Here is a 20,300-nt window from a genome sequence, read left to right as displayed (position 1 = left end):
TTATTATTATAATTCAAGGATGGTAATACCTCATTTGTGGACTGTTGTTTCTCAGGTATCAGAAGTTTTAAAGGTAATTTTATACCATATTTTTATATCTTCATGGTTGGTACTGGCATGTTGTTTCTGTTAGAACTGGTATGTAGAGTAAGTTTGGTATAATTTTTTATTTTAGGATAATTTTATGCATTTTCTTCCATTGTTAATCACAGTATACTAAAATGTGATAGGGCATAAATGAATTACATTGAAGGTTAAAGTTACAAAAGTAGATGTAGATATTATATTTATGTTAAACACAAATGTTTAAGCATTAGATGCATGCTAGGCTCTTCAGAATATGCTTTCTGCTCTAGCAGGTTCTATTTTTATATTTTAATAATCTTTATGATCAGAAACGTCTTAAGCTCTTTGAGTTCATTTACATTTATCATAGTGTCTCTGTTTCTGATTTCCCCTTCTACTAATCCTATAATTCTCTAGCTAGAATACTCCCTTTGTGCCATATATAATATGCACTCAGAGGTCGTATTATACAAATTGTTAGTATTTTTTTATCTTATAGAGAGAGTCCTTGTCACTATCTTCACGCCTTCATCTACTGAGGACACAGGTTGTTTCTCTACCTTGGCCAGTGTGAATAATGCTGTGTGAACATGGGAATACAGACATCTCTGTGGGATCTTAATTTTAGTTCTTTGGGGTACACCGGAAAGTGGATTATGATCACATGGTAGTTCTACTTTTAATTTTTTGAGACACCTCCACGCTGTTTTCCACTGTGGCTGAACCAACTTACATTCCCAGCAACAACGCACAAGGGTTTCCTTTTCCCCACATCCGGCCAACACTTGTTGTCTTTGTCTTTTTGGTAATAACCATTCTGGCAGGTGTGAGATGATATCTCATTGTTACTTGATTTTCATTTTCCTGATGATCAGTGGTGTTAAGCATATTTTCATGTGCCTGTTGGCTGTCCGGAAGTCTTCTTTTGAAAACTGCCTATTCGGCTCCTTCGCCCATTTTTTGATCAGTTCTTTTTGTGTTACTGAGTTGTGTAAGTTCCTTAATCTTCTGGATATTGATCCCTTATTATATTAATGATTTTTAAATATTTTGTCCCATTGTGTAGGTTCCTTTTCATTCTGCGGACTCTCTCCTTTGCTGAGCGGTCTTACTTTAGTTTGCTGTAGTCCTACTTACCTGTTTTTGCTTTTGCTCCCTGTGCCTTTGGTGTCACATCCAAAACATTGTTGCTACAAACAGTGTCAAGAAGATGTTTCCCTATGTTTTCATTTAGGAATTTAACATTTTCAGGTCTTACATGTAAGTTGTTATTTCCTTTGGAGTTGATTTTTGTATATAACCTAAGGCAGAGATCCGATTTTATTTTTTGCCTGTGCATGTGTAGTTTTCCCAATACCATTTGATGAAGACATTATCCTTTCCACATTGTTTACTGTTGGCACTCTCATCAAAGATCGGTTGACTTGATGTGCATGGATTTACTCCTGGGTTCCCTCTTCAGTTTTCTTTTTTTATTTTGACTTTATTATAAAATTTAAATTCATTTTAGAAGCTGACTGGGAATTTTTGGTAAATAAGTGTATAAAAATATTTACTGTATTTCTTTGCCATGGCTTATACATTTCACAAAATTTTAGTTTATTGCTCAAAATAAAAATCATATTCACATGTAGGCTATATTCTTTTTTGTTTTCACTTTGAATTTTACATGCTATCTGGAGCAAGAGTGGGGATTACACTACAGTTTCGCTCAACATGAAAATGCAAATTTGACCTCCCTCATCTATTTTTCTGTTGTTTATGGGTGTAGAGCTGATAAAATATTTTAATTCAGATATCTACAAATTCTTTATATGTAGGCTATTTTGCATATATGTTAAAGTTTATATAAGTCTAGTATTGCATTACTAAGTAGTATACTAAAATTTAAAACTTGAAAACAACTTCATTTTATGCATTACTCAATTTAATGCTCATTTAAATATATTTTCTAAATATTTTAATGTATTTTTCTTGTAAAATATAAATACTATCATCAAAATGTTTAATGTAAAATGTTTTTCAGAGCACTATCAACTGTATGTTCCTGAGTCAGCCCAAGTTGGTTCAGCTGTTGGGAAAATCAAGGCAAATGACGCAGATACTGGTTCAAACGCTGACATGACATACTCCATCATTAATGGTGATGGTATTGGGATATTCTCCATCTCCACAGACAAAGAGACCAGAGAAGGGATCCTTTCCTTAAAGAAGGTAAAATGAATATACTGTTAGTGGTTTGGGCAACTCACTCATTTTTCTATGAATGGGAATTTAGCAGAGGTATAAATAATCCATATTGTCAGGTCATTGATGATAAGATATTTCCTCTTTAAAATGTAATTACATTTTAGTTATGCAACATTGTGACTGACTCTTGGGATACTCTCTTAGAAATTATATTTTGTATGTTGAAAAGATCTGGCATGGTATACACCGTGAATGTGCCTCCTCATTTTTGTTCTTAGAGAACAGATTTATCATCAGCATCAGCTCTATTAATATCATTACTCTATATGGTAGTAATCTGGTAACATTTACATTCTAACTAATGTAAAACTTTACCATGTTAGATAACAATCCTTAGGATATGGGTTTTTACTTGATGGTCATGGTTCCATCAAGGCAGCTTTGGTGAAACCAATAACCTTATCCCCCATTCTTTTTTATTCATAAGAATCTGTCATTGGGCGGAATCTGTTGCTTTTTGCTTTTAAGAGTACATAATGCTTATATCCTTATAAAAATGAAGTGGAACTCATAAAATTACCCAAAAACCCCCCACAAAAAACTATTTAAATGTAACTACTGGTGCAGTGTATCTCATTCTTTAAGCGTTTAATTATTTCAGCTTAAAAGTCTATTCATATTCAGATGCCTAGGCTCTAACCATCACATATTTTGATTCAGAAACACTGGAGTGGGTGGGGCCAGGGAATTGGCCTTTTTATTTATTTATTTTATATATTATTATTTTTTTTAATCCTTACCCAAGGATATGTTTTTTTGTTGATTTTAGAGGGAGAGGAAGGGAGAAGGAGAGAGAGAGAGACATTGATGTGAGAGAGAAACATGGATCTGTGGCCTCCCATGTGCACCCTGATCCAGGATTGAACCCTCAACCTGGTTATGAGCCCTGACTGGGAATCCAGCCCCCAGTCTTTCAGTGCACAGGGCAACGCGCCATCCAACAGAGCCACACCAGGCAGGACGGAATTGGCCTTTTAAACGAGTATTCCAGATTATTATACAGATCACTGGCTAAGAAATTTTACCCTCATGTGCTATTGTAGATATTAACATGAATCTAATGATCTACCTATCATAGATATATACTTTTCTATTTGCACTATATAAAATCTTATTATTTCTTCCAGTAATCACAATTTTATATTGATTTAAAATTCAAGATTAGGTTGTTTTCTGGATGCTACACAAGCCGCCTACTAAGTAGGACTTAAAGTGTGCAAATACCTATAGAGCGGTAGCCATCAGTGGTCTATGTAAAGTATATCATTACTTAAAATGTTTCCTAATTTTAGCCTTTCTTTCCTGAAATTGTTAAACCTGCGTCAAAAATGTGATAAAAGTGTCCATTTTACATCTTTATTTAGCTATATGTAATTTGAGTGCCTTTACTGTGCCAGTTGCTGTGTTCGGCATGAGCCATGCGAGGGTGAGCAGTCAGACTGTGTCTGTGCCTGAGGAGAGCTTTCAATCCATGGAAGTAGACAGGCATTAATCAAATATCACATTCATTCCTACATCAATAAGAACACCTTTTCTATGAAGGAGAGTTATCCAAAGGCGTTGGGGGGAAAATCTAGAATAGTTGATCCTGTCTGATAGTCAGCAATGGGTTGAACAGGGAATTGAGAGAAATTTACGAGTTATAGGTAAAGAGAGTAAGAATGAGCTCCAGACAGAGCAAAGAAAAAGTACCGAGAGCCTGAGGTGGGTGGAACATGGCTCACTAAGGAATCAAATAATATTGCTCACTCTGGAGCAGGGAGAGTGAGTGATTAAGTCAGTAGGTACAAGGGCACATAGGAGCCATTGACATTTCCCAAGCTGTTCTCATGTGATGTCAGTATTTCTTCCTAAATGTTGATGTCAGCTTCATGGGGAAAAGACTGTTTTTTTACTCTTCTCAACATCTAGCATGTTTTCCGACACAGCATATACATTCAATAAGTATCAGAGTAAGAGATGGGTGGAAATTTGGATAAAAAGATGAGAGTATTGCCTGCTTTTCATTCCTTGGATGGTCTTTACCCAGGTAAATTCAGGTAAATGGGCTTATTTTTTCTGAAATAAAAACTCCGAATCCTAGGAAACATGAATACAACACCAACATTTAAGAACCAAGTAGAATGCAGAAGAGAAATAGAGTCTTGGAAGAAAATGTCAAAAACCTGGAGATAGTTTTTTGCATTGACCGTTCCAAAGGGCGGCTGTGTAGGAGGAAGATAGTGGTTGATTAAAATTGTGAATATTCTAGAAATTTAAATCAATTTAAGGTTATAAATATTCATTGCGTTTGGTAAAAGGGAAGACAGGGTGCTTGTCACTAGCGGTTTTCAAACCCTCATCCTCAGCATCGCCATTAGCACCATTTTCAACACAATAGAGTTACAGCAACAAATACTTGTTGAGTGTTTTCTTTTTGTCAGGACAGATTTTAAGCACTTTGCCTGTCTTGACTCATTGAGACAATAGACCTATTACCATCCCTTTCACTCTCACCAGGACATTATAATACAGAGCATGTTATTATCCTCACAAATAAAAAAATAAATAAACTGAATCACATCTAAAGAAATGAAATCATGGGGAGATAAAAAAAAATAATTGTAGCCAAGTAGAAATTCATCAATAGAAAACTGACCTTGGGAGTCATCTTCAGAGTCTGAACTATTACTTCTTTTACATACTTGGTTGGAGAAAACACATATTATTATTAGCTACGGTGGAGAGGAGGACAGTCTCGGTGTGCCGGAGAGAAAATGTGACTCAAGGAAATGGAGACAAAAGGAGACACACACCGTCCTCTGGGAATCTTTGCAGTATTGCGAGATGGGAGAGGAAAGTTCTGAAGCGAATCAATGAGGCCGTGATGAATGGAGATTTCAGTTGTAAATGGAAGGGCCGGAAGTGTGTTTCTATGCAGATAGGTAAAAGGGCAGTAGAAACAAGAAACTGAGGATGCTAACGAAGGGCTAATTGATTTTAAAAGATGAACTAGAGCGAAGGTGGCCTTGTTTAGAATCCTGACCACAGGTGGAAAGAAAGAACCCATGGTGCTCTGCCGTATCCCCTGAGAAAATCAAACAGAAGGGAGACGAAAACGGTTGCAGATAAGTTTGTAGTGATACAGCCTGAGTGTGCATGTGTATGTGGGCGGGGGGGGGGAGTCCTTGGCTGTTGAGTATTTTGTCTTTAAAAAGTAGGAAGTTACATTATATTTGCAAAAACTGAAGGCGATGGTAAATGATTTGAATATACCATTGAGTACAAGTATTCATTGTAGGATTAAGACAGTGAAGACCTTACCACTCTGAATGGCCTCACTTAATCTGACATTATTTGCAAAAAATTAAGGGAAATTGATATATGTATATGTGTGTGCATTCTTCATTCTATATTGCACACACGCAAAATAGGTATTTTCAAGATAAGAATCATTTCACCTGTATAAAGGGTGATGATGATGTACTAAAAATCATCTCGACAATTAATGAATTCAGTTTGTCTTTCACTTTTCCCCCCTGAATGTGTTCTCTAATGCAGTCTGGACTTCCTCTAAGATACATTACTGTTCGCATTCATCTAATTTTTTGGTCTTTCAGATTAGCATTATCAATCTCAGAGTGACTTGATTGCTATGTTTTATGTTGTAAATAATAGCAACTTAAAAACTAAACTGTCTAACTCAGTGGCTTTTAACCTTTAAGCGGTACTGATTCAGATGGCAGGAAATGGATTAAGGTCTGTTAAAACCTGTTCCTTATTTAATCTCTAAAGCAGCTCACGTTGGCCAGCAGGCCGAGCAGGTAATCTCCCCCAAGATCAAAACCCGCAGCGCTCCCTAAATCAGTTTGCAGGAGCATCGGCACATTCCTGCCCATGCCATCCTTCATCAGAAAATTGCAAGTTAAATTCACTGGTCCATGGTATGGCGCCTTGTAAATACACTTTGATAACTTTCATTCATTGTTTAATGGAGCCTGACTGGGTGGCAAGGGGAAAGTGATAAGAATGAATTTCCGTGGATGCACTCTTCCCTCTGACAGAAGCCTCTAGCCAGGGATGTGCTGCTTCTTAGCCGCCTGACTCAGAATCTTTTCTTGGGCTCTTTATATCAATTTTCACTCTTTATAAAATTGTTCCCTTTTTTTTTTTTTTTTTTTAATTCAAGGCACCAACCCTATTTGCTCTTAATGAATTAACATTTCTTTTGTTAAGGCTCTTTAATTGCATATACCATACCTACTGATTTAAACCAAACAATCTTAAATTTGTTTTCAAATCAATGAAGGGTGGTGGAAAACATGCTCTTACTGTCAGATGAAATACAAATTTTGGCCCTGCCGTTTAAGAGATCTATTATCTCAAGTCTTTTAATCTTCAGTTTTCTTATGTAAGCCCTTTACAAGGTGGTTACTAAAAACAGATAAAATAAGCTGAAAAGAGGCTTTAAGTTGGGTCTGGTTAATAATTACAATAATAGCTCAATATCTACCTTTGTTCCTGTCTTCCCTTCTTCCTGTATTTGCACCGAATTTTAAGTATAGTTTCCAGACCACTCCATGTTGTTATATAGCTGCCCTCCTTTATTTCATGTTACCTAATTCACCTGAAGCACACAAAGGATGAAACATCCTCTTGTATTATATTGTATCACATGCACAGATTGTCATTCATGTTTCTTAGTAATCTACCTCCCTTCTTTTGTAAAAAATATTTCTTTCTCAAAGTTCAAGTTAAATATTGTCTTTGTAGTACAACATTTTTAGGTATTCTTCAGTCACAAATATTCTCCTTTGGATTATCTTTCCTGTTTTTCACTATTTACAGTATAAAGCAGAGCAATCCCATCTTTCTCTTAAATTTGCCAGGTCTGATAAGTAGGAAGGACACATTCTGGTTAATTTACTGTGAATGCACCGGTGATTCCCATGAATGTATACCCATCTGTGCTGCAAATGTGTCCCTGCCTGTAATAGTTGTTAAACATTTTTTGTAACCAGGCGCTTGTATTTTTTATACTCTATATTATATAAAAATTATATTATACGTTATACTATTTCATTAACAAACGACCCATTGAGATGGAGGATGAATAAACATAGTAACTTGTAAAAGTGTATTTTAAAAGTTTAAGTTAATCCTGAGAGGGGGAAAAAAGTAAAACATGTTTCACTATAACCATACTATGCCTATTCCAAATAACCACATTTTGGTGTGTGTGGATTGTGTTTCTTTGATTTTTTGGTGTCATTACTTTGCCTGCCATTGTGTGACAAAGAGTCAGGCTGTTCTTTGCCGTGGAATTGTAAAGTTTTGGGGCCATAAACTACAAAGAGCAATAAACAAGACATTCCAGCCCATTGTAAATACACATACAGGCAAATGCATGAGCACTTTGTACATAAGAAAATATAGGTTTCTAATTCTAATGAACTATTCACAAAAACTGAATATTCATTAGGGATTTTTATTATAAAGAAACTCAGCCAGCCCAGCTGGGCATGGCTCAGTGGTCAAGCATGGACCTAGGATCCAGGCAATCAGGGTTCGATTCCCAGTCAGGGCACATGCCTGGGTTGCAGGCTGCAGCGGATCAATGACTCTCTCATCATTGATGTTTCTATCTCTCTCTCTCCCTCTCCTTTCCTCTCTCTGAAATCAATAAAGATATATTAAAAAAAACACACACACAAAAAAACTCAGCCAACTTGGTATTTTTATTCTTATATGGTTCTAATATCTAGAAAGTCATTCTCCTGCTCAGCCAGATGCTAAAGAGAGAAGAATCCAAGTTTGAATTCAGTGAAATTTATGACTGTGTTTGTAATAACTTCTGACAGAGAACTGCTATTGGATAACTTCTGTTCTCACTGTTCATCTCTTGGCATGGTCATGAGCCTGGAGTGACAGACCAGTTGAAACTACCCTGAAGTTAATTGAAGTTAATATATGCCTACATTACAAGTTATGCACTGGGTGGAAAAAATGATAGTTGAAATATCCTGATGAGTTAAGCTATTCATATTCATGGGTTACCAGTGAGTCTTCACCTATGGGGGTATATATCAATATACATATACACACATATATATGGGCTTGTATTTAATTATATGTAAATAATATGCAGTATAGAAATATACTTTATATGTATGTGTGTGTATTTGTTGTTTGTAATAAAATCTTTTTATTTTCCCAGTCTTCAAATGACAGTAAGCAAACAAAAAATTAATGTAATATTTATTTTTATTGATATCTTTGGAATTATATATATTGAATGAAGATTACACTCTTCTGCATAGAGAAATTTATAACAAGAAAGCGTTGGTGCAATATAGAAATTGGAACAAAAATAGGTCAAAAGAAGTCTCTTAGTATTTAGGAAATCGGAATGTTAGAACCTTATTGAACTCCAAAACGACTTTTGTAATAGAATGACTTGGCTTATTGCTGTTTTCAGTATCCTTTTATGATGGTTAGTAGTTCCAGAGGAGGAATATACTAGTGAGACTTAATGAATAGTAGGAGTGATCACTGAGAAACAATTAAAAAGCCCTTAATATGTAGAGCTGGCTGGAAAATGATGGGAAAGAAAATAACTATCTACTGTAGTATTAAACATGTTAATATTAAAGAGGAAAATATATTGTTTTATATGTTAGAAAGAGCAATGATATGTAAAAGTAATTACTAAGAGTAATAGGATTAAATTAAAAAAGTAAAATTTAAGATGAAAATTGGAGTTAACTCACTGACAGTGAACTACATTAGGATATTGAGCAGTAACTAAAGAAAGGGAAGGGAAGCCCCAGTGACTGGGGAAGCACTTCTCATAGGGACAGAGTTGATCAAGAATTTTGCATAAAAAGCATTTCAGTTACTTAGCTCTGTGAGTCTGTGAGTTAAGGACATTGTAAAGATACTCAAAGTTCTGGTAATATGAATTAATGAAATTGGAATTAAGGAAGTTACCAGTTCATTTTCAATGCTATTGTAAATACTTGGAAAGATGATGCATGAATGTATTTTTTAATAGTGAGGACATTATATTCCACTAAAACTATGTTCATCCTTAGTCATCAAGTGTGAATGTTACATTACATTATTTATGTGTTAAATTTTAGGCAATATAACATAGTACTTAAGGGAACTGCCCATAGAGTCTCAGTGCCTGAGTTTAAATCCCAAATATACCACTACCTGTCTGTTGCCCTGTGCAAGTTTGTTAACTTTTCTGTGCCTTGGTTTCCTCATTTGTAAATGGGAAACAGTTACATCTCACAGAGGTGCTGTGATGATTATATGAGTTAATGTATGTTAATTGTTTGGATTACAGATAGGTGTAAACTATACATATTTTTAAAATACTATAGAATTTTCCATTCTTCAAATGTAAACCATGCTAGAGCACTTTTCTATATGCTAAACAGTTAGATTTAAGATTAAGGAAGAGCTATTAGGCACCCACCATCTACTAGAAATTATGCCAGGTACCCGAAATCCAAAGATGAATTAGATAATACTCTTTCTCTTAGGGAAACCTGAGAACACATGAAACATAGTTATAATACATGATGTCAAGTGCTAATGATAAAGGTTTAGTTATTAAGTAAATGAAAGAGGGTCAAGGAAATCTTTGTATGGGAGATTACTTTTAAGCATGCATGGAACAGTATATAGAGATACTTAAGAAAATAAATGTGAGTTAAGGGCTTTATATCTTACTACGTTGTCCTTCGAGTATGAAGATTACAGGCAAGCAATTTTGAACATTAAAATATGGGGAAACATTGTCTTGAGGAATACATTATTAAACGAAAATAGCTGTGGGAACAAAAGGAAAACAGCCAGAAAACTGAGTACAATAGACATCGGGACCAGAGTGATGGATTAAACTGTAAACAACATGTGTTTTTAAAATGTAGAAACAATGGCTCTTATTATAAGAAAATAGGACACAAGTGAAATAAACTCAGATTGCTTAAGTAGTGCTAGCTAGAAGCCAAAAAATATGTCAGTGCCAATAAATCAAATATTAGATGCTAACAGTGCAAAGATCAAAACAACGTAAGGGAAATGGGAGAAAATATAAATATTTTTAATCACTGCTTTATGTGGGGTGCTATTAATTATACAGAATATGCATAATACCTTAATTTAATTAAAGCATAAACATTGTCACCAGAAGAAAAACACAAACCTTTTCAAATAACAAAAATAAAAGAACTTTATTCAACAGAAGCAGAGATACCTCAAACAAAAAAATGAAATTAAAATGAAAGAATAACAGCATAAATAAGAAGGACAGTAAGAGATGTGATGTTAGCCCAGCATGGTGGAGTCCAAACAAAACCATACGGAGACAGACACTTTACAGTGCACATTGCGTATGTAAGAAAGGTAAATATGTATGTAGCATGTTAGCAAAACATTAAAACAATATGCAAATATTATAATACACGAATACTGTACCACGGTGTACACAGGGAGCTATGTATAGGGCCAGGCAGGTAGAAGGAGGCTATGACACTTATTGCAATCCATGACAAAGTGTTTTAAAAGTGACAATAATTCAATAACAATAAGGAGGTTGATATGTATTAATCTCTTTATTCTGAAGATATATCTTTAATTTCAAGTGTCCAGGGAACGTGTAACAATATTAACCAAATGTACTCTTCAAAAAATATCTCAATAAATGCCCCAAAGTCAAAATAGTACAGATAATAGTTCTCCTTCAGATGCAATATAATGAAAAATTAATGAAAAGGACCCAGAAAACAACAGCAACAAAACATGACTCAACTTGAACACTTAACAATCCCAACAGCAACCTTTTCTTTAATAAAATGCCAATTAAAGAAAAAATGCACAGCAAAATTGCAAAATTTCTAGAAAAAGAATACATAGAAATTATGATATGCCAAATAAGTACACCTGAGAGTATATTCTAGAACCGCACTAAGTTCCATCCACCCAATTCCTGATAGGCAGCAAGCCTGTATCATTTCTAGAAAAGGTTATTTAAATTTGGGTAAGATTTATTGAATTAATCAAAGAGAGATTCTCATTCACTAATGTTAAGGAGAGAGGAGTCCAGAAAAAAAAATACAGGAGATCTGTGAGTCCAGACTGACCTTATGCAACTCCCAGCCAAGATGGACGTTAATTACTTCGTCAATTCATTTCTAGTTTAAATCTCTCACAAGAAAATGACTCCTACTGATGGGTCACAAACTGCAGAATCAGCGAACATTCCTTTACAATATGCACATCCAAAATACATAATCCATCACATGTAAATGCGTATGTGTTGTATATGTGATCCACTTTAGAGAACTTGGGTTTTTAAGATTTTTAATTTTTTTATTTTGTCTTTCAAAGACTTATAAAATATTGTAGTGGCCCAGTCTCATCCATTGCCTCAACATCTGAGAAGTTTTCTAGGTTCTAGTTTCTTAATATCCAGTTGGGAAATGTTTCCTTCTGTGCAATCACCAGGCTCTGGGCAGGCCGCTTATTCAGGGCAGCTCAGAAGAGGTAAGGAGAAGACACGTCCGCAGGGCTAATTTTTCTCTTTCTAATGCTCCTTAAGGCTTCTCCTTCGAATCAGCCTCTCCTTGTCCCTCGGGGGAAGGAGGGTGTCGGGTCCCTCCACGGGGAGTGATCCTCTCAGATCTTGCCAAGAGAAAAGGCTTTGAGATTGAAGCCAGCTGCTGCAGAAGCAGTGGCAGAAATAAGATGAAAAACCATCTCGTCGGCCGCTGCTTATCGATATTAATGAGGAAGTTTGGCATCAGTGAGCACTCCCCCGGGCTCGAATTAAAAGGCTGGTCCTCGGATCACCTGCACCGACATCGCCATGGAGACTTTTGACATCGAGCTCGATTTTCTAAGCTCATAAATCTGAGCTCGCTTTAGGTTGCAGAGCCAATTATGTGCACTATGTTTAACACTTTCCAAACATTCAATTTTTATCTAAAAAGGCATTTCCCCTTAGAAACGTTACCTAGCTGTTTCTGTGCACCTAGGTTTGTATCTTTGTTATTAATTTCCATAGTGCCCAGTCTTATGGCACTAAATACACAGTGCTGTAAGTGTCTGTTTAGTATTTTATATCCTATATTAGGCCATATATTCTTTGGGATAAAACATCATACTGACTTATTCACTGTTGTATGCTAAGTGAAATTTATGATTCTTGACATGTATTATTTTTTTCACTTATCTTTATTGTTGAAAGTATTACAGATGTCCCCTTTCCCCCCCCTTTAACCCCCTCCCCCCCACTCTGCCCCCTCCCCAGGCCTTCTCTGCACTATTGCCTGTCCATGAGCTATGTGTATATTATTAATAGAAGAAAAATAAATATTGTTTGGATAATATTTTTTTAAAAAAGAAAACACTAAAAAGATTATAATATTAGTAAAAACTCAAAGCTAAAAAATAAATGAAACAGATAAAAAGACTATATTTTAAAGAACAAAGTTGATTATACCATAATATGATATAGTAAACTAAAATAACAAATACATGAAATACTATTACTAATAAAAGAGCAAATAAATGAAAAACAAAACAAAAATGAAATTCAAAAGTCTATAAATTTTTTTGCTAAAATTCCAAGAAAATGTTATTGAATTGAGAACTTAAAAATACAATATGAAGTTTAAAACCAGCAAGGTAAAAAATAAGATGATGATAGATGCAAATCAATGATATGATAAAATTTAAATGCAAAATGCAAAAAAAAAAATCTGTCTTTAAAATTTAACACATTAGTAGCAACTGTTTTTAAAATTAATAATGTAGGTTAGGTAGGCAAGGAGATAGAAAAATGTTACTTGAGGAGTCTACGAATGAGAGTCTCCAAAAAGCAATCTTTGTTTCCCTGTGGGGAATATTTTTTTTGCACTCACGTATCATCATATTTATGGCTGTGAAAAGTCACGATTTATTTCAAATGAGTTTCCATGGTTTCTGTTTTAGATATTTTTATTAAGATAAACTTCATAGTTTGTTTTTAAAAAAAAAATAGATGGAGTTTGATCTATTCATACTCGCTTGTTTCAAAAATGAAAAGAAAAAAAAAAGCTTGTTTGAAAGTGATAGCAGTCATGATATTGGAAATCTGTTTTTTTCCCCACAGCCACTGAACTATGAGAAAAAGAAGTCCTACACCCTCAACATAGAAGGAGCCAATACACACCTTGATTTCCGCTTCTCTCACTTGGGTCCTTTTAAAGATGCTACCATGTTGAAGATCATTGTTGGGGATGTAGATGAGCCACCACTGTTTTCCATGCCCTCCTATGTCATGGAAGTCTATGAAAATGCCAAGGTTGGAACTCCTGTGGGCACAGTTTTGGCACAAGACCCCGACAGTGCTAATAGCTTAGTAAGGTATGGTATACTTCACAATTTAAATATATAAATATTTTGGTGGCCTCACAGTAATTTAAAATTTATAAAATAATACTTGAAATATATCTATGTTATTTTTCTATTAATACAGTTATATTATATGACTGATTCTTTAACTGAGTAATGTAGCAGATGGGTTTCTGTCAAATTAAGAATATATGTAGCTATCTCTATGAGTATATCCTTGACCACACAGATTAGTTTTTCCATTTGACTTAATAGATATGATTAAGTCATAATCATAATTGACTGGAAAATCTTGTAGAAATATTTAATCACAAAGTAAAGAAACTTCAGTCCCTTAGTGATAGGAAATATATAGTACAGAAGAGGAGGATTTGAGATAACACTTATCTGACTTCAGGTTCTGTCACAATAGCTGTGTTCCTTTAGGAAATCATCTACTCCTACCTGTAGAAGAAGAAAACTACTCTCTCTCTCTCAGTTATTGTGGGAAATCATGAAGCACTGAGCATAAAGTGATACGCAGAGTGGGCTGCACCCCCCCATAGTCACTCAGTAAATGTCAGCTTGTCCAAGGCTGCCTAAGTGCCGACTCAGAGACTAGACTCTGAAGCCAGGAGGGTGAATGTGGGAATTCTGGAGTCTTGACGACACAGTCTTTCAACTGGAATGTAAATTCCAAATATATGAATAAAGGATTAATAATGCTGCATAAATATGTTGATAGAATTAAAATAAATTGATACAAAGTAATTAGCACAGTCAGTAAGTGTGCAGTATTTTATTATGTTAGTATGCCATGCAGTGGAGATAAATTTTCCTTGCATAATCAGAAATATTTTTTTTGTCTCAGTTATGACAAAATCTAAGACTGCATAAATGTAGAAGACTATTTAATTACCCTGAATTTTTACCCTTGGGTGATCTTAAGGCCCTAGAAAGTTGGAAATTCTTAGTAAATCTGCTTTCCCAGTCTTTATTCCGACTCTCTAGAGTTCTCATCAATTTTAACGAAAGCTAACGTAGTAAATATTCCCCTTGGTACCTATGTAATGTTTATAAAGTCTCTCAATTTCCTTTTATTTAAGCATGATTGTTTCAGCTAAAAAAAAAAAAAAAAAATGTCCATGGTACTCATGCAAGGAGGGAAACAATGTAAAGTGCACACATGTATGTATTCAGCGTCCTGCTTCATGAGTGCAGGAGGAGCACCCTGTCAATGGCAAGCCTCTGTCACACTGAGACCAAGAGCTGGACGCCGCTTGAATAAGCAGGGTGGTCAAAGTGTACAGAACAGTATGCGTAACCCCGGCGAGAGAAATCGACCTGTAAGGGGTGGAGGTAGGAGTCGACGTGCTTAGTTTTCCAACTAGAGGAAAGCCTGCTATGTTTCAGCATTCCATAGAATGCCATATTTCAATGACATTTTTAATACTTAACATTAAATATAATTTGTCTAAGTATATTAAAAATGCTATTATAAAGGATATTTGCAAATGTGGCACCCCTTTTTTTTACCAAAAGGGGCAGTGCCTTTGAGAATAAAATTATTTCATGCTGTTAGTTTCATATAAAGTATTTGATAAACATTGGTAAGACTTTCTTTTGAATATTAAAATGATAATGATATAGTCTATACCTTTTAATTAAAAGGTGGGAGGTGAATTCAGTTTTAAGTGATAGGTAAAGCACCTGTCATATGCGACTATTACAGAGGTCCTCATGATAAAGAAATTAACGCATGCACACACAGCAGCAGCAACCTGAAGTCCAGTGGGGAGATAAACTTGAAAAAATTGCATTTTTGATAGGGTGATAAAGATACGAAAGTGTGCACGGAAAAAGTGTGCATAACATCTTCCAGACAGAATGAGCTGAAGATTGAATTGAGGCTCCAAACCCAGGTTAAGGATGAGACAGATGAAGAATTAGAGTAAGGTAATGTAGTTTCTGTGCCCGAGGAGCACAGGTTACCTGTGCAAGACGGGCAAGTGCTGAGGTTGTAGGGAGAAGCCAGAGAGAAACCGTGAAAAGGCCTTGTGCTGACCTCTTTGACATTTATCCAGCAATATCAGTGGGGCAGAGAAGAAACGACGGGCAAGTATAAACAAATATAATCAAAGCAATGATGGGAAGATTTGCAATTCAAAGTAGGCAATAATGAATTTTTAAAATGCTATGACGAGTTGCATGTATGTGCCAAAAGGTAGGCCAAAGGTGCAAGAAATTAGGTCAGGGACAAACTTCTTTCACTGTTGCTCTATAGTTGCCAACATACCCCGAAACATGTATTCCACACAGCACAGTGGTTCCCATCCAAAGGCAAAGTTTCCTCCACTGGAGGACATTTGATATGTCCAAAGACATGTTTGGTCGTCGCGACTGGGGGAGGAATGCTAGTTACCATCATCTGTGGGTAGAGGCCAGGGATGGTGCTCACAACAAAGAATTACCTGGTCGAAAATGTCAGTAGTGCTGGGGTTGAAAAACCCTGCAGAGGAAACCAAACTGACTGGTACACTGGTAAAACTGGGGTGCTAATTTTACTCGTGGAAAGAGATTTTGAAAAGGTATTTTTGGGAAATATATACCAGTATGTGTTTCACATACATGCACAGCCGTGTAGTATTTCAAACTATACATTTTATTTAATAACAAATTATTTATATATAATTGATTGTCCCATGATATTATTAGTTGCCTCAGTAATTGCTCCATATTATTGGGAGCATTAATTGAACACCCACCATGTTAAATATGTTCTCCCAGCTGTTGGGATACAAAGATCATTAGTGTATTGTCTCCAAATGCTAATATTGAGAAGCACAAACCATTAGCATATGCATTACTCGTAATGCTTTGTTTTGGTTAGACAACCAAAATAAACCCTTCTCTAAGCTACTTTAAAATAATTAGACTCCATAGCTGCTGTTTCGGGGTATGATTTACATAATATTTATTCTTGATTTTAACAAAAATGTGTCATTCACATGGGCCTCTGGGTGCAAACAGTGAATAAAAAACAGAAAACATTAACAAACACAAAAGCAAGCCTTCTACTTCCACCTTTCTCAGGGACCAAACATTTGTACTAATTAAGGAAAAGCACAGTGAAGAGATGTACCTTGCAGTGTGCCCTGAAACTCAATTAACTCTAAGTCTGTAGAATTGATAATGAAAGGGAGTTTGAGTCTTACAGGCATTTGTGAAAAGCTTCCCGATTTCAGTCTTTTGTATTTCAATTTTCTAAATTATTAGTAAGACTCTTCAGATTTCTAAGAGTGTACTGTGTCTAGCTTCTGTCTCTTTCAACTCAAAACAAGAATGCACAATTGGCAGCAATATGTAATCACCACCTTTTAAAAAAGTAAAATCAGAACCAGGCTATTTATCTGCAATGAAGAAGCCCTTGATTTAAATGGGCTGTGCTCACTTGCTGGCATGCTGCAAATGGAAATCAGAATTTCCCCAGTAGCTACTGAGAGTTGAGCAATATATGTGTGTGTGTGTGTGTGTGTTTATTTATTTTAAATCTTCACACGAGGATATGATTTTATCGATTTCTTTTTTAGAAAGAGGGCTGGGGGGGAGAGAGAAAATCAGTGTGGGAGAGAAACATTGATCGGTTGCCTCCGTACAAGCCCCAACCAGGGGTCAAATCTGCAGCCTAGGTATGTACCGTGATTGGGAATTGAACCCACAACCCTTTGGTGTACAGGACAATGCTCCAACCAACTGAGCCATCTGGCCAGGGTGAGAAGAGCAATTTTGGGTTGGACATGAGAAGCTAGAGAGCTTTCTGGAAATGTGATCTTATATCATGTGGCTATTAAAAATAGTGAGCATTTGTGGCTTATCTGTGAGCTAGAGAATTTATATAGCATGCCCCAAACCCTTGTAAGAACGCTAAGGAGAATGTATTATTAGTCCCATTCTACAGATGAAGAAACTAAAGCCCAAAAAAGTTAAATAATTTGGCCAAGTTTACACAGTGATAAAATGGCAGATCTTGGATTTAAATCCAGTGCGGTTTACTCTGGAAACCCTGTTTGTTTATTTTTAAAGTCCGAATGCCAGGCCTCTTATATATTTTAACAGCTACTACTACTACTAATAATAATCATAAACAATTGCATTTATAGAAGTCAAGTATCACAAAGTAGGAAACTGATGGATGTTTTACGGGGTCAGAAAGCCATTGATTAATGCCAGGACCTGGGGTCTACTATTTGGATGCATATCTTACACTGAAAAAAGATGCTGGAAAGAGTCTAGTTTCTTTTTATACCACAACATATGGTAGTAAATATAATGCTGCTAAGTCATACAGTACTTGATTTAGTGCAACACAAGGACATTTTTGAAGCCCTAAATGAACAATTTTTCATAGGATGAAGAGCTTTAGTGTGAATTTATATATGCATTCTACCATCCTAGCTTCTTTTCCACTATGATTTATAATCTGAATTTATCTACACATTTACTTATTGTTGATAACATTTTAATGTTTTATTTCTATAATAACTTTAAAGCAATCAGAAGGAAATAACAAATATGGTGCTTAATTGTTTCAAATGCTCAACATGACACTATTTAGAATGCAATAGCCCATTTATATGCTAACGTTAGAAATACACTTGTGATTAGAGTTGGAAATATTTGCCAAATTAAAAAAAAACAACTTTCTAAAATGCCTTTAAAAAAAGAAGAGTTGCAGAGAATTAGAAGTGTTTTCATAGCCCATTCTGAGTTTAGTTGTAGCTTCAGTGAGCAAGTGCCCCCAGTATACTCACCGCATCCTTACTGGTATGTTTCCTTTATATGCTCCTCTGGAAATTTCACACAGCTCACGATGACTTGGAAGTTAGGAATACCTAATAGTAAATGTGATGGCAGCAAAATTAAGAGGTATCTCAGAATAATAACAAGGTTATACCGCAAAGTTGAAGAGTAAAAACTTTCAGACTTTCAAACAGAAAGACAAAGAATAATCAGAAACTTTCAAAACATATTTCTGTTCAAGATAACGTCTCATATATGAGCTTTATTCTACAGACCAAATCTGTTATAACATTTCATTTATTTTTTTAATCTTTTTTTAAAATTTTTTAAATTTTTTATTTTTGTTTAAAATATTACAGGCGTCCCCTTTTCTCCCCAATGACCCGCTCCACCCCATTCCATCCCCCTCCCCAGTCCCTTTGCCCACCATTGTCCGTGTCCTTGGGTTGTGCATATATGCATGTAAATTCTTTGGTTACTCTCTCCCCCTCCACCACCCCCCCTCCTCCATCCCTCTGACATTCGTCAGTCTGATCTATGCTTCCATGTCACCGAATCTATTCTGTTCATCAGTTTATTAAGTTCTGTAGATTCCACATATAAGTGAGATCATGTGATACTTGTCTTTCTCTGCCTGACTTATTTCACTTAGCGTAATACTCTCCAGGTCCATCTATACTGTCCCAAAGGATATGAGGTCCTTCTTCTTTATAGCTGCATAGTATTCCATGGTGTGAATGTCCCACAGCTTTTTTATTCACTCATCTACTGATGGGCACTTGAGCTGTTTCCAGATCTTAGCTGTTGTAAATAATGCTGCTATGAACATAGGAGTGCATAGATTCTTTCTGATTAGTGTTTCAGGATTCTTCAGAAAAATTCCAGAAGTGGAATCACTGGGTCTTCTAATACAAAGGAGTTAACTCATTAGGGATATTTAATACTAATCAAGTACAGAGAGAGTCTTTTTCTGTAACTTGTATTTTATAACTGTATCACATTTCATATGGCCAAGTTGGCATATTTACATTGACTAAGAACTTCACTGCTAAATGTAATGAGAATTTGACATTTAAGAATATAAGGACACCTAAAGATGTCTGAGACAACCCTGTTTTTATATAGATGAAGATATCTATAGACTGAGGACCACGTGACTGGCTCCAAATCACACAGCTGATGAATCATAGAGATTGGATAAGAATATGATCACTTTCCCTGCTTTGATAAATACAAAGACCTGTAAATTCTTCCCATTTACTTGGCTCAAATTTATCTAACAGCCTAGCATATAGTGGTAACCTCCCCAAATCACAGTCCTGACCCTAGGAAGAGAACATGGTTTTTGGACAGGCTGGTGTAACTAACTCATTTAGCACTGGAATGAATAATTAAGCCCTGGCTTAGGGACACTCTGTTAGACTACTGACCAGAGACTAAACATCCTAAATAGCTTTCATGTGAATATTTTAAAGAGATAAAAAAATGTTTTAAATGGTTCGATAGAATTTCTAGAACTCAGGATTATTAGGAGGTATGATATTTTAGTAATTTACAGGAGTAAATAACAGATGGGGAAACATCATTTCTTATGCCAGAGTTTTACTTTGGTTAGTTGTTTCATTGAGTTGTTCAGGTTCAGAAAATTAAAAAGCTTTCCAAAATATCTATGTGCTCCCAGTCCTGCCCATTTTATGAGGCACGCTACACTATTTATCAAGTGACAAGATCCTCATGTTTTATTTTTTTGGAAAGATTATTTTCTGGATTCATGACTTGTGGGATAAGCTATAACCAAAAATGAACAAAGGGAACCT

The 20,300-nt window shown here is 35.5% G+C and overlaps 1 protein-coding gene across 5 annotated transcripts in view; it reads left to right on the top strand.

Annotated features, from left to right (window-relative positions):
* The window catches only part of CDH18 (cadherin 18), a 624,577-nt gene that overhangs the window by 562,568 nt on the left and 41,709 nt on the right, over positions 1 to 20,300 (top strand). For all 5 annotated transcript variants that reach the window (XM_081131289.1, XM_081131291.1, XM_081131293.1 and 2 more), the window contains 2 exons: positions 2,093 to 2,280; positions 13,463 to 13,716. In XM_081131289.1, coding sequence (XP_080987415.1) covers positions 2,093 to 2,280; positions 13,463 to 13,716 — 442 coding nt within the window. The remainder of the gene's footprint in view (positions 1 to 2,092; positions 2,281 to 13,462; positions 13,717 to 20,300) is intronic.

Source organism: Miniopterus schreibersii (assembly GCF_964146895.1).
Source record: "Miniopterus schreibersii genome assembly, chromosome: 3".
NCBI lineage: Eukaryota > Metazoa > Chordata > Mammalia > Chiroptera > Miniopteridae > Miniopterus > Miniopterus schreibersii.
The sequence above is the reverse complement of the archived record's forward strand: the minus strand, read 5'-3'. Positions and strand labels throughout refer to the sequence as shown.